We start from the raw sequence: 14,004 nt of genomic DNA on the forward strand, positions 1-14,004 counted from the left end.
AGAGGAGCTGTAGAATTTTGGGGTGCTGGAGGAACAGGGCAGCCCCAGGAGCTCATAGGCAAAGCATCAGAGCTAAAGTCCACTTTGTAGCAGGTACCTAGCAGGTGAGGAGCAGACACAGCTGAGGCCTGGGGCAGGCTTCGGCCCCCTGAGGAGCAGGCAAATGCCAGGGCCGGACACGGGAGAGCCGAGCTTCCCGGCCAGAGCAACCAGACCCAGGGCAGCCGCTCCTCAGTATGGAAGGCCAGGCTGAGTGTGGAGGCTGGTGGCCACAGAGCTGCTGTCCAGGCCAAGCAAAGGGTCCTGAGGATGGAGAGACGCTGGCAGGGGCTTCTGGAGCAAGCAGGGAGCAGAATGGAAGAGAGCGGCCTGGGCTGCAGCGCAGGGGCCACGCCAGGGTCCGAGGCCCGGCTGGGGATGGGTGTCTGTCCTGCAGGCACAGGCAGGGCCAGAGGGAGGCCAGGTTGGAGCCACACTTGGGCAGGACGAGGTAGGAGACAACCCAGGGCTCCTGCAGGGAAGAGGGAGGTACTGTGAAAAGCAGTGAGGCCAGGCAGGGTCACCCTGAGAGCCCCAAGCACAGGGGCAGAGCCAGAGGACCCCGCTCTGTAAGGATGCGACCGGCTCCAGAAGCAAGGAGGGCCGTGATGTCCCGGGCCATAGCCGCAGCGGCATTGCCGGGGCCGCCGCAGGGGCTGGGGGACCTGCTGTCCCTCCCTACACGAGCCCCTGCTCCCCCCAGCTCCCCCCTGCTCCCCCCAGCTCCCCCCAGCCCACACAGCATGGCCCCTCCCACGGCTGAGGCCTGGGGAATAACCAGTGGGCCAGGAAGCCAGCGGGCGAGGGCACCGGCTCTGGCTGAGCACACGGTGGAGTGGGCGCGTGTGTGCCACAGACACCAGTGCTGGAGGCCGGGAGGTGTGGGGCGGCTCCCACTGGAGCAGAGCGGCGGCAGCTCTGGGCCACGGGCTTGGGGGAGGGGGGGACTTAACAAGAGCACACGGAGCAGCAGGCCAGCACACCCCAGAAGAAGGAAGCGGAGCCCACTCAGGGCCTGCGCAGAGACTGCCAGTCAGAAGAGGCCTGCCATCTTCCTGAGGGGCAGGCACCGCAGCCTCCAGGGCTCAGGAACAAAAAACTACCTCCTGGGGTCCGGAGGTCCTGGTCACCACAGCGGAGAGGGGCAGGTGGGGGGGAGAGGCAGAGCTGCGGCCTGCACCTGCAGGACGGACCTAGACGCCAGGACAGGTCAGGGCCTCCGCTGGACAGGAGGGGACAGGAGGGGGGGCCGTGAGTGACCCTCAGGACGCACCCAGGAAGACGGGAGGAGGGGCCTGTCCAAGGATGGGCCATCTCACAAGCCTAAGATCCCAGACCGCTGGGGTAGGGTCCCACGGACGAGTAGGAGGTGGCAGGGATCACTTCAGGGAATGTTCCAGAGCCCAGAGCCCAGACCCGGGCGGGGAGGGGGGGGGGGCGGGGAGGGGAGGAGAAGGGGGCTGGGCTGGGCTGGGCTGAGCTGCCTAACCTCACAGCAAGTTCTACAAGACAAAGCCCTCAAAGGCAAATGTGAGGGCCAGGGTTCTAGGGCTGGAGCACAGAAGGGATGAGGCCCAGGCCCTGTGTCCCAGCCCTGTTAGACTCACCCACAGCACAGCCAGGACCCGGGGCCACGACCCCCAGCAGAGTCAGGACCCAGACCACGACCCCCAGCAGAGTCAGGACCCGGGGCCAAGAACCACAGCACAGCCAGATTGGGCAAGAGGTCATGAAGGGCACAGGGCGTGGGGATATAGCACAGCACAGACAGGACAGGGACACGGGGTCTGGGCTCTGAGGTGCAGGGACACGGGGTCTGGGCCCTCACAGGACGGGGACAGGAGGTCTGGGCCCTCAAGGGCTGGCACTCGGGCCTGGGGCAGCCATGTCCCACACCAAACTCTCTTGGTACTTCCTCTCTTGCAGCCAGCACCACAGCCCCATCCGTCTTCCCCTTGGCTCCCAGCTGTGGAGTCAGTTCTGGCTCCACGGCGGCCCTGGGCTGCCTGGTCAGCGGCTTCTTCCCCAAGCCGGTCACCGTGTCATGGATGTCCGGAGCGGCCGAGTTGACCGGCGGCGTGCGCACCTTCCCATCTGTTCTGAAGTCAGGGCTCTACTCGCTCAACAGCATGGTGACGGTGCCCTCGGGCACCTGGCCCAGCCAGACCGTCACCTGCCATGTAGTCCACCCGGCCAGCAACACCAAGGTGGACAAGACCATTGGTAAGGAGACGGCCCGAGGGAGGGTCCCCGGGAGTCAGGCATGGGTCCGCTGCCCCGCCTGGACACGCCAGGGTGGGCAGTTCATGCCAGAGGGGGCTGCAGGCCAGGCTCCTGTCTGTCTCTCACCTTGAGGAACCCAGTGGCCCGGCCTCTCTCCGTCGGGGAAGGCCCTCTGGGCGGATGCTCTCCTCAGCCCCAGACAGAGCTGCCCAGAATCACAACCAGGGTCAGCTGGCGTCTAATCTGAGCCCTCGCCAGGGACCAACGCTCCAATCCGTCAGCATGGAGCCTCCTCACCTCAGGCCCCAGTAACCACAACCTTCTTTTGGCAGAGCCCAGGTCTTCGGAGCCCCCCTTGCCAAGATGCCATTGCCCAAGTAAGTTGCCAGACCTAAGCCCCCAAAGCCCCCAGCCTCAGGACTTAGAAACAGCCAAAAACAGTGTCCATTGGAGGGAGGCCCCCCTGCTGACCTCTTCCTCCATGTCTTCCCACATAGAACCTGCGTGCGACATAGGACCATTTGTCCTCATCTTCCCTCCAAACCCGAAGGACACACTCATGATCTCCCTAGTCCCCAAGGTCACCTGTGTGGTGGGAGATGTGAGCCGGGATAACCCAGAGGTCGAGATCACCTGGTTCATGGATGATGTGGAGGTACACGAGGCCCAGACGCTGCCCCCAGAACAGCAGTACAACAGCACACTCCGAGTGGTCAGCGTCCTGCCCGTCCAGCACCAGGACTGGCTGTCGGGAAAGGAGTTCAAGTGCAAAGTCAAGAACAAGGACCTCCCAGCCCCCATCGAGAAAACCATCTCCAAAGTCAAAGGTGGGAGCAATGTGCTGAGAGCGCCGGGTGGCCACGCCCACGGGGCGGAGCCTGGCGTGGACAGCCCTCAGCCCCGGCAGTGACCTCTGCTGACCTCTGTCCCCACAGGGCAACCCCGAGAACCACAAGTGTACGTCTTGCCACCGCCAAAGGAGCAGATGACCAACCCAAAGCTCAGCGTGACCTGCTTGGTACAAGGATTCTACCCTGAGGATATCTCTGTGGAATGGAGCAGGAATGGCCGGCCAGAGGAGAGCTACAAGAGCGCCCCACCCGTCATGGACTCCGATGGGTCCTACTTCCTGTACAGCAAGCTGCCAGTAGACAAGAGCGCGTGGGAGAAAGGAGACACCTTCACCTGCTCCGTGATGCACGAGGCCCTGCACAACCACTTCACGCAGAAGACCATCTCCCGGTCTCCGGGTAAATGAGAGCTGGGCCTCAGCAGCCGGCGCCTCCCTCTGGGCCTCGGTCCACAGGAGGCTGGCACCCGCCACCCCTCCCCATGTAAATAAAGCACCCAGTGAAGCCTGGGACCTGCGAGGATGTCCTGGTCTTTTCTGAGGCTCAGAGCCCATCTCCTGCCTGGGCCTTGTGCAGCGGGGACAGGCCGGGCTCCAAGGGCTCGGCCGCCATCACCCGGGGAGGGATTCGGCCAGATCGCGCCCAGTGGGGAAGCCAGCTAGGGACTTGGCCCTCGGGGAGAAGCAGCCCAGGCCCCACAGCCCCTCCCTCAGGCATCCCTCCCGGCCCACGGCCCCGGACAGACAGCCTTACACACACCCTCGGAGCCCAGCCCAAGAGGGCAGGCACACGGAACAAGACCAGCCTCCACCACTCTGCCCTCTTCCCTCCCTCTGCCCACCCGTCTCCCAGTGCCCACCGCACACCCGCCTGCCTCTGCCTGGAGAGGCGTGTCCCCCACGCTCAGACACGCCCTTGGCCCCCACCTCACCCACAGGAGACAGGGCAGCCACAGGCCCTGGGGCAGCTCTGCCGTGCACTCAGGGGCAGAGCAGGCGCCACTGCGCCTCGGGACACACGGTCCACACGCCCAGAGGACACAGCCACGACCCTCACCACACCTGCTCAGCACCGCAGACCACGGGCCCTGCTCACACACGCACATGCTGCACACCCGTGCACACACACTCCACCACACTGGCCCTCACACGGCAACCTGAACAGCACACACCCAGCAGGGGACACTCACTGAACTCGGGCCCATCCCTGACCTCACATCACCCACAGGGGCCCAGCCCTCCCCTCCGGCCACCCGCACCCCCGCTGCCCACACAGCCCTGGACCTGAGCCCACCTCACACACAGGAGACGCGCCCCTAGTTTATGCGTCCTGCCCACCAAGCCACGCGCTCCCCTCCCCTCAGCCCAGGCTCCACTGGGAATGGACCTGTGCGCTCTCGCGCTCTGGGCCTGGACGCCAGGGCAGGGAGAAGGCCAGGGACAGACACTGCTGCAGGCCGTCCAGCCCTGACGCTTGTGACCACCAGCACTGAGCAGCTGACCCCTCGGGGAGGGACACACTTTCCCAGCCACCTTCCAGGACCAGGAATCTGCCTGGGCCTGGACCTGAGCCCCAGTTGTTGGGACACTGGGCGCTTTTGCCGCCCCACATGGGAACCGCTGGCCCGGCCCACTGCCCCTCCCTCCCTGGCCGCCCTGCCAGACACACCCTGACACACAGGGCGTCCCTCAGCCCCGCTGGGCACACTGACCACCCCCTCCCTGTCCAGAGCTGGACCTGGACGAGACCTGTGCTGAGGCCCAGGACGGGGAGCTGGACGGACTCTGGACGACCATCACCATCTTCATCACCCTCTTCCTGCTCAGCGTGTGCTACAGCGCCACCGTCACACTCTTCAAGGTCGGCCACCGTGTCCCCACGCGGTCCCACTGTGTGCCCCCGGGCTGAACCACAGGGTCTCTGTGATGTCCCAAGCTGTGCCTCTGCCTTTCCACGGAGTCCCATTCCTTCCCCATCACGAGTGACTCCATACCCACACTGTCCCCTGCTGTCCACACTGTCCTTCTGATGGCCTGCACGCTGTCCATCTGTCCTCCATACTGTCCATCTGTCCACACTGTCCCTTCTGTCCACACTGCCCCATCTGTCCTCCATACTGTCCATCTGTCCACACTGTCCCATCTGTCCACACTGTCCTTCTGATGGCCTGCACGCTGTCCATCTGTCTATCACACTTTCCCATCTGTCCACACTGTCCTTCTGATGGCCTGCACGCTGTCCATCTGTCCACCACACTGTCCATCTGTCCACACTGTCCCATCTGTCCTCCACACTGTCCCATGCTGTCCACACTGTCCATCTGTCCACACTGTCCATCTGTCTACACTGTCCCATCTGTCCTCCACACTGTCTATCTGTCCACACTGTCCTTCTGATGGCCTGCATGCTGTCCATCTGTCCACCACACTGTCCCATTTGTCCACACTGTCCCATGCTGTCCACACTGTCCATCTGTCCACACTGTCCATCTGTCCACACTGTCCATCAGTCCACACTGTCCCATCTGTCCACACTGTCCCCATGCTGTCCACACTGTTCATCTGTCCATACTGTCCATCTGTCCACGCTGTCCATCTCTCCACACTGTCCATCTGCCCACACTGTCCCATGCTGTCCACACTGTCTATCTGTCCACTCTGTCCATTTGTCCACACTGTCCCATGCTGTCCACACTGTCCATCTGTCCACACAGTCCATCTGTCCACACTGTCCATCTGTCCACACTGTCCCATCTGTCCACACTGTCCCATGCTGTCTGTCCATCTGTCCACACTGTCCCATGCTGTCCACACTGTACATCTGTCCACACTGTCCATCTGTCCACACTGTCCATCTGTCCACACTGTCCCATCTGTCCTCCACACTGTCCATCTGTCCACACTGTCCTTCTGATGGCCTGCACGCTGTCCATCTGTCCTCTACACTGTCCATCTATCCACAATGTCCCTATGCTGTCCACACTGTCCATCTGTCCACACTGTCCCTATGCTGTCCACACTGTCCATCTGTCCACACTGTCCCCATGCTGTCCACACTGTCCATCTGACCACACTATCCATCTGTCCACACTGTCCCATGCTGCCCACACTGTCCATCTGTCCACACTGTCCATCTGTCCACACTGTCCCATCTGTCCACACTGTCCCCATGCTGTCCACACTGTCCATCTGTCCATACTGTCCATCTGTCCACACTGTCCCCTGCTGTCCACACTGTCCTTCTGATGGCCTGCACGCTGTCCATCTGTCCACCACACTGTCCCATTTGTCCACACTGTCCCATGCTGTCCACACTGTCCATCTGTCCACACTGTCCATCTGTCCACACTGTCCATCTGTCCACACTGTCCCATCTGTCCTCCACACTGTCCATCTGTCCACACTGTCCATCTGTCCACACTGTCCCATCTGTCCACACTGTCCATCTGTCCACACTGTCCCATGCTGTCCACACTGTCCATCTGTCCACACTGTCCCATGCTGCCCACACTGTCCATCTGTCCACACTGTCCATCTGTCCACACTGTCCCATCTGTCCACACTGTCCCCATGCTGTCCACACTGTTCATCTGTCCATACTGTCCATCTGTCCACGCTGTCCATCTCTCCACACTGTCCATCTGCCCACACTGTCCCATGCTGTCCACACTGTCTATCTGTCCACTCTGTCCATTTGTCCACACTGTCCCATGCTGTCCACACTGTCCATCTGTCCACACTGTCCATCTGTCCACACTGTCCATCTGTCCACACTGTCCCATCGGTCCACACCATCCATCTGTCCACACTGTCCCTCTGTCCACACTGTCTCATGCTGTCCACACTGTCCTTCTGATGGCCTGCACGCTGTCCATCTGTCCTCCATACTGTCCACCTGTCGACACTGCCCCATCTGTCCACACTATCCATCTGTCCACATTGTCCATCTGTTCACGCTGTCCATCTGTCCACACTGTCCCATGCTGTCCACACTGTCCATCTGTCCACACTGTCCCATGCTGTCCATACTGTCCATCTGTCCACACTGCCCCATCTGTCCACACTGCCTCATCAGTCCACATTGTCCCATCTGTCCACACTGTCCATCTGTCCACACTGTCCCATGCTGTCCACACTGTCCATCTGTCCACACTGTCCCATGCTCCCCACACTGTCCATCTGTCCACACTGTCCATCTGTCCACACTGTCCCATCTGTCCACACTGTCCCCATGCTGTCCACACTGTTCATCTGTCCATACTGTCCATCTGTCCACGCTGTCCATCTCTCCACACTGTCCATCTGCCCACACTGTCCCATGCTGTCCACACTGTCTATCTGTCCACTCTGTCCATTTGTCCACACTGTCCCATCTGTCCACACTGTCCCATCGGTCCACACTGTCCATTTGTCCACACTGTCCCATCTGTCCACACTGTCCCATCTGTCCACACTGTCCATCAGTCCACACTGTCCCATGCTGTCCACACTGTCCCATGCTGTCCACACTATCCATCTGTCCACACTGTCCATCTGTCCACACTGTCCATCGGTCCACACTGTCCATCTGTCCACACTGTCCATCTGTCCTCCACACTGTCCCACGTTCTCTCCGGCAGTCCCCGTTTTCCTTCATGGGCTGGAGGGTGGCGTCCGGGTGCTGTGCCTGGCTCACCGCTGCTGTCCCACAGGTGAAGTGGATCTTCTCCTCGGTGGTGGAGCTCAAGCAGACAATCGCCCCTGACTACAGGAACATGATTATGCAGGGGTCCTAGGACCGCCTCCTGCATGGACCAGGGCTTCCCAGAGCCCTGTGGGATGCTGTCCATCGAGTCAAGCAGCCCGACAGCCAGGCCACACCTGTCCTTCGTCCTCCCTGCCCCCTGAACCTGCGGCCTCTTGCAGCTTCGCTCTGGAACGTTCTGCCCGTGGAGGAGCACACGCACAGCAGGCTCTGCCACGGCCCCAGCACCGTGGACAGGACGACCCTCCTCAGCACCCAGCAGGACCCCTGCGGTGGCGGCCGAGGCCCGTCCCTCTCTGGGTCACCTCTGTCCTCGGGGCTGCAGGGAGTCACCTATGGGGTGGACGTCCTACGTGCAGATGAGAAGCCTGGAGACAGCGTCACCCGTGCCAGCCGGACATGGGAGTTTTCTGAGAGCAGGCCTCGCGTCAGAGCCTTGCGTGGGGTGTCCACCACCAGGACGGGAGGCACGCCTCCCACAGCCCGGACCGCTTCAGAGGCGCTGCCCGGGTCAGGCTGCGGCCTGGGCCCCCACCGTGCCCCGCTAGGCTCCATCCTAGCCCTGACACCCGGCCGTCTCGAGTCTGAAATGGGGCGTCCCGTCGGATGGGGCTCTGTGTGCTGCCCTCCTCTCGCCCCGCGGGCCTGCCGCGGCCCTGAGGCAGCAGTCAGCTGACTCCGGCCACCCCGCCTCTGGGGACAGCCCACTGCCCCTCCCCCAGCTCCAGGCTCCACTCGTGACACACACAGGAAAGGGCCCCGGGCGCACGGCCGCTGTGGGGCTCGGGCCGGGCCTTCCGCCAGGTGGAAGGGCCGAGGTCCGGTGAGGCGGACAGGCATCGGCCAGGTGGGGGCGGCTCCGGGACGGGGTCTGGGAGCAGGTGCTCCTCCCGCAGTCATCACGGCTCCATCCTAGGCAGCTCTTTGGGATGCTGCACACAAGGTCACACGGGGTTTGGACCAGGAGGCCTGTTTCTCCCTCCCTAAGCTTCATACCTTGGGCCCCACTTTCTCCTCGGAATGCACTAGCCGGCCCCTCCAGCTCCTGCTGGAACAATGGTGGTTTAGGGACAAGGTGCACTGGCCCCTGCTCCTAGGGGAAGGCTTCTTGGTTCTTGTCATGAACTGTGATGGTCACTGTAGAGGTTTCCTTTGTCCATCTGAGGATAGTCTCTGTCTAAAGATGGCTGAGACCCTCATGGGAAATGCGGTTCAATGTTAGGAAGTTTATTTTTATTGTCCTCAATGACTGGAAGCCACTTTTTCTATGGTTGGGTTGCTGTGTTTGCACTTCTGGGAATCACACTGGGGGCCTACGGGGCTAGGCAGACATCATCCAACTATGCTGGATTCCCAGACTTTGGGATGCTGAACCAGCCTTAGGGAAGGAGTTCAGTTCTACACATAGTAGAGCTAGCAGGGTACTCGTAGCCTGGTAACGTATTTGGAAAGACAGACTGATTCTGAGAAGCTGGTTCCCACGATTGCAGTGGCAACAAGGTCACCACGCTGGCCAGCTTGACCCGCGGACGGCACACCACGCCCACAGGAGGAAAATGAGTCCCACGGCCCAATTACCTTTTCATATTGTTTTATTCAACTTGCCAGTGTCTTCTGGACATGAAGCTTTACAGTGTCAACACTGGCAGCAGCTAATCTTTGAAAACGAGTCTAGAAGTTACTCGTTCTCATCGGTGCACCCCTCCTTCCTTTCTGCCTGTGGCGATGGACAGGACTTGCACAGACCCGGAGTTCTCCTGGTGCCCTTGCTCCACCTGCACCTGCAGGCCGCACCCGTCCCCCAGGCACCATTTGGCCCCGCCAGTCTCCAGGTCTCCTTTGGTCACGCAGATCATCCTGTTATTGGCCTTTCCTAGCACGCACACATGAAAGAAAACCGAGTGCTGGTCTTTCTCGGTCTGGCTTATTTCTCCTAACGAGTCGCACTCCAGGGGCCGCCATTTTCAGCAGAGGACACAATGGCACCCACCCGTGATGGCTACACCTCACGCCACTGCACGCACTTGCCTGCCTCCTCGCCCGTCCTCAGCGGGCAGCTGGTCGGGGCTGCGTCTGACAGGCCCTGGCCGCCTTGTGCGGGTGTCCAGCCTCCCCGCTCACCCCGTGTGAGTGGGCGGCCGGTGTCTGGGCCTGGGAGGACGGCCATCCTCCAGTGGCGGAGGCTGCGATCCTGGGAGTGCTGCCACTAGAACACTCCTGAGCAGGCCTCTCCACACCACCTGACCTGGATTTGGGGCGACACCGCCTGTCGTGAGGAATTCTAGCCTTCACTGCGGGGAAAGGTCATACTGATTTCTGCAAAAGCTGAGCGGGTGACCATTGCCTCTGGCCGTGAATAAAGGTGCCATTTCCTCACCGCCTGCCCATTGTTGTCATTTATTTCTTCATGCCGTTCTGTTGGCTAATCAGAGCAGCAACACAGTTTTCCTTAGGCTTTTTCCTTCTAGCAAAGACGTGAAACATTTTCATCATGTATTTATTAGCCGGTTGTGGTCCATTTAGTTTTTGTTATGACTGTTTCATTTGTGTGGATGTTTAATTTTTATAGTTATTATACAGGTAATTGCAGAATGGTTACAGTTACTTAAGTCAGATAAAGAGAACATTTCTTCTTTCTTCTTTCTTTTTTTTTTTTTTTTTTTTTTTTTTTTTGCCTATTCCTGGGGCTTGAACTCAGGGTGTGGATGCTGTCCCTGAGATTCTTCTTGGTCAAGGCTAGTGCTCTACCACTTGAACAACAGCCCCACTTCAGGCATTTTCTGAATGGTTTATTGGAGATAAGAAACTCATACACATTGCTGCCAGGGCTGGCTTCAAACCTCAGTCCTCAGATTTCACCCTCCTGATAGGATTACAGATGAGAGCCACCAACACTGGCAAGAGCAAACTTCTTTACGGACGATGTCAGCCCCCTTGCTTTCTCCCAGGATTTTCCTCCCATGCCCCAACCACAAGTTATATCGTTTATTTTCAACATAGTGTCCACTGAGTTGCAGCATTGCACTTGTTCATGTCTTTGTCCCTCTATTTCTCTGCCTCGTTTACACTCCCAAAGACACATAAATTAACAAACAGAACAAAAAAAACAAAAACAGAAAAAATAAAATGCTCTGGTTTCCATTTCCTGGAGTTCATTTGGATAAATACTATTTTTTTTTTTTTGCTCCGGTCGTGGGGCCTGAACTCTGGCTCTGGGCGCTGCCCCTCAGCTCTTTAGCTCAAGGCTAGCGCTCTACCACTTGAGCCACAACACCACTTCCGGCTTTCTTCTTTTTGCTTATGTGGTGCTGAGGAATCGAACCCAGGGCCTCAGGCATGCAAGGCAAGCGCTCTACCACTGAGTCACCTTCCCAGCCCAATAAATACTATTTTGTATAATCAGAGGCACATAGTCATTGTGCCTTCCTGTTCCTCTCCTAGGAGTATTTTCCTTTCGTCTCATGGGAGTGAATGCCTAGAGACCTGTGTCATTGCTTGTGTCCTAGTAATTTAGATATAGTTTCCAAATATGAGAGAAAATAGGCACTGTTAGTCTGTCTGAGCTTGCTTACCTCACTCAACATGATTTGCTCTAGGTCCATCTATGTCCCTGCTAAGGACATTATTTTATGCTTTCTAATGGCTGTGTCAAATTCCATTGTCCATAGTACCACATTTTTGGATCCACTTGTATATTGTAGGGCATCTGGGCTGTCTCCACATCTTGGCTGTTGTGAATAGTGCATCAATGAACATGGATGTGCAGGTGTCTTTACGGTGTCCTGGCTTGTGAGATTCTGGGTAGATGCCCAGGAGCAGTATCGCTGGGTCCTAGGGAAGGTCTATGTTTAGATGTTAGGATCCTCCAGACTGCTGTCCAGAGTGGTTGTACTAGTTTACATTCCCACCAGCAGTGCAGAACTGCTACTTTACACACACACACACACACACACACACAAATACCTCCACCAGCATTTGTTGTTCAAATTCACAATGTTGGCCAATCAAACTGGGGTGAGGTGGAATCTCAGAGTTGGTTTGATTTGAATTTTGTTTATGGCCAGGGACGATGAGCATTTCCTCAGATGTTTCTTTGCAATTCTTAGCACTTCTGAGAAGTCTCTCCTTAGCTCCCTTTGCCCATTTATTGATTGGTTTCGTAGCTTAGGGAGAGGTTAGTTTCTTGAGTTCCTTGTATATTTTGCGTATTAGGCCTTTGTCTGATATATTGCCGGTCATGATCTTCTTCCAGGTAGTTGGCTGTCTTTCTAGCTCTGTAATTATACTTTTGTCATGCATAAGCTATTTAGTTTGGTGAAATCCATTTATCAAGTCTCTCTCCTGGGCTGGGAAGGTGGCTCAGTGGTAGAGTGCTTGCCTTGCATTTATAAGGCCCTGGGTTCGATTCCCCAGCACCACATAAGCAGAAAAAATAAGCCGGCATTGTGGCTCAAGTGGTAGAGTGCCACCCTTGAGCAAAAAGAAGCTCAGGGACAGTGCCAGGTCCTCGTTCAAGCCCAAGACTGGCAAAAAAAAGTCTCTCTCCTATCTGCTATGCCCCGGGACTCTTTTCAGAGAGTGTCTGCCTCTTCTGGTTAGGCTGCTCCAGGTGGGGATCTACATGGGGACCAGAGAAGGCTGGTGCTTGATCTGCAACAAGCCCCTAGGCCATGCTTTCCAACGCAGAGGTCTGTGCCCAACGGTCAAGAAATCTGTCCATGTCTTCTAGATTTTCTGATTTGTTGAAATACAGGCTTTCAAATTTTCCCCTAATGATCCTTTTGATTTTAATGAGATCTGCTACACTGATATCTACAGTGCTGAAGAGAGATTCACTCTGGTTAAAAACTGGTTGAAGTCACAGAAGGTTCTGGAATTCACATCCTCCATGGGAAGTGGAGCCACTGCAGCATCTGCCAAGGATTGTGTCTCCACAGGGCTACCACACCACAGGACCAGACACCTCAAAGCTCCAGAGCTTAAGAGCTGCTAGCAAAAAACCTGTGTCCAGTCCCATATAGTAATGAGAATTAATCCCACCAACATTCCCCACAAAACAGATCCTTTGTAGCCACGGAACAAGAGAGAAGGAAGGGAGGGAGAGAGGGGACAAGAAGGAAGAGGAAAGAGATGGTGGGAAAGGGCAGAAGGGACAGGAAGAGAAAGAAAAAGGGAGAAGGGGAGGGGAAGAAGGAAAGGGGAAGGCAAAATTTCACATCCCTAAAGGCATGCTTCTGATTCAACAAAAGAAAGGAAAAAAATTGACATTGATTGAGAATTTGTGCTGGGACACACATAAGGGACATTCTTTTTTTTTTCTTTCTGGTAAGGGGTAAGTTTATTCATCGTTCTGGCTGGCACCAGGCCATCTTGGCCCTCCATGAGGCTGGGAAAGGCCTGGGAAAGACCTGGCAAAGAGCTGGGAAAGAGGTGGGAAACAGAGCCTCTGGGTAAGAGAGAGAGCTTGGAGAGAAAGAGGGCCTCTGGGCCTGGGCTAGGCCTTATCTAGGCTATGGGCGGAGAAAGGTGTGGACACATCAAATTCAGATGTGACCTCACCAGATGCAGATGTGACCCCTTCCAGATGTGCCAGTTGCCTAGGTAACACAGGTACTGGGTGGAGACTTTGCTACGAGGAGGGTGGAGTCTTCTCGCCATCCAGGAGTGGACCTTACATTCCAGCCTTTTAATAATCATAAAATAATGCGCGGATTCTCTCTGGCGACTTCCTGCTGACAAGGGGCGTCGACAATAGGGGTAAAAGGCTGGAATTTGGTCCCCTCCCAGAGAAGGCAGTGAACAGCAGCTGTCCCTTGGTGGTGTGAGTCCTTAGATGAAGTTAGAAGTCTCATGAGCATTGAGGGGCTGGAAAAAATACTGGAGAGCAAATAAATGGCAAGAGGAAGGACTTAGGGCTGAGAAATGTTGGTAGAAATGTCCCTAGCTACTTCTGACATCTGGTGACTAGGTAGAGAAGTCAGGTAACAAAGGCAAGAATATAAATTCCTGTCCAGTTAATAGGTAGACAGGTATGGAGACTAGATGGGCAGGCTCCTTACTTCTATTGACCTCCAGCTCTGGTTAATTTTGAAAGGGCAGGCACAAAGTAGCTGATGTGACATCTCCTCTTACTCCTCTCCATACTCCC

General features: G+C 57.1%; 1 gene segment (V, D, J or C); it reads left to right on the forward strand.

Annotated features, from left to right (window-relative positions):
- The first annotated feature begins 647 nt into the window (after positions 1–647).
- On the forward strand, positions 648–3,635 carry LOC138806730 (Ig gamma-2A chain C region, A allele-like). The segment is given in 5 exon segments: positions 648–819; positions 1,966–2,262; positions 2,595–2,639; positions 2,760–3,089; positions 3,198–3,635. Coding segments are annotated over 5 exon segments (1,167 nt in total).
- The last annotated feature ends 10,369 nt before the right edge of the window (positions 3,636–14,004 follow it).

Source organism: Dipodomys merriami, unplaced genomic scaffold (assembly GCF_024711535.1).
Source record: "Dipodomys merriami isolate MVZ:Mamm:240054 unplaced genomic scaffold, mDipMer1.0.p SCAF_406, whole genome shotgun sequence".
Lineage (NCBI taxonomy): Eukaryota > Metazoa > Chordata > Mammalia > Rodentia > Heteromyidae > Dipodomys > Dipodomys merriami.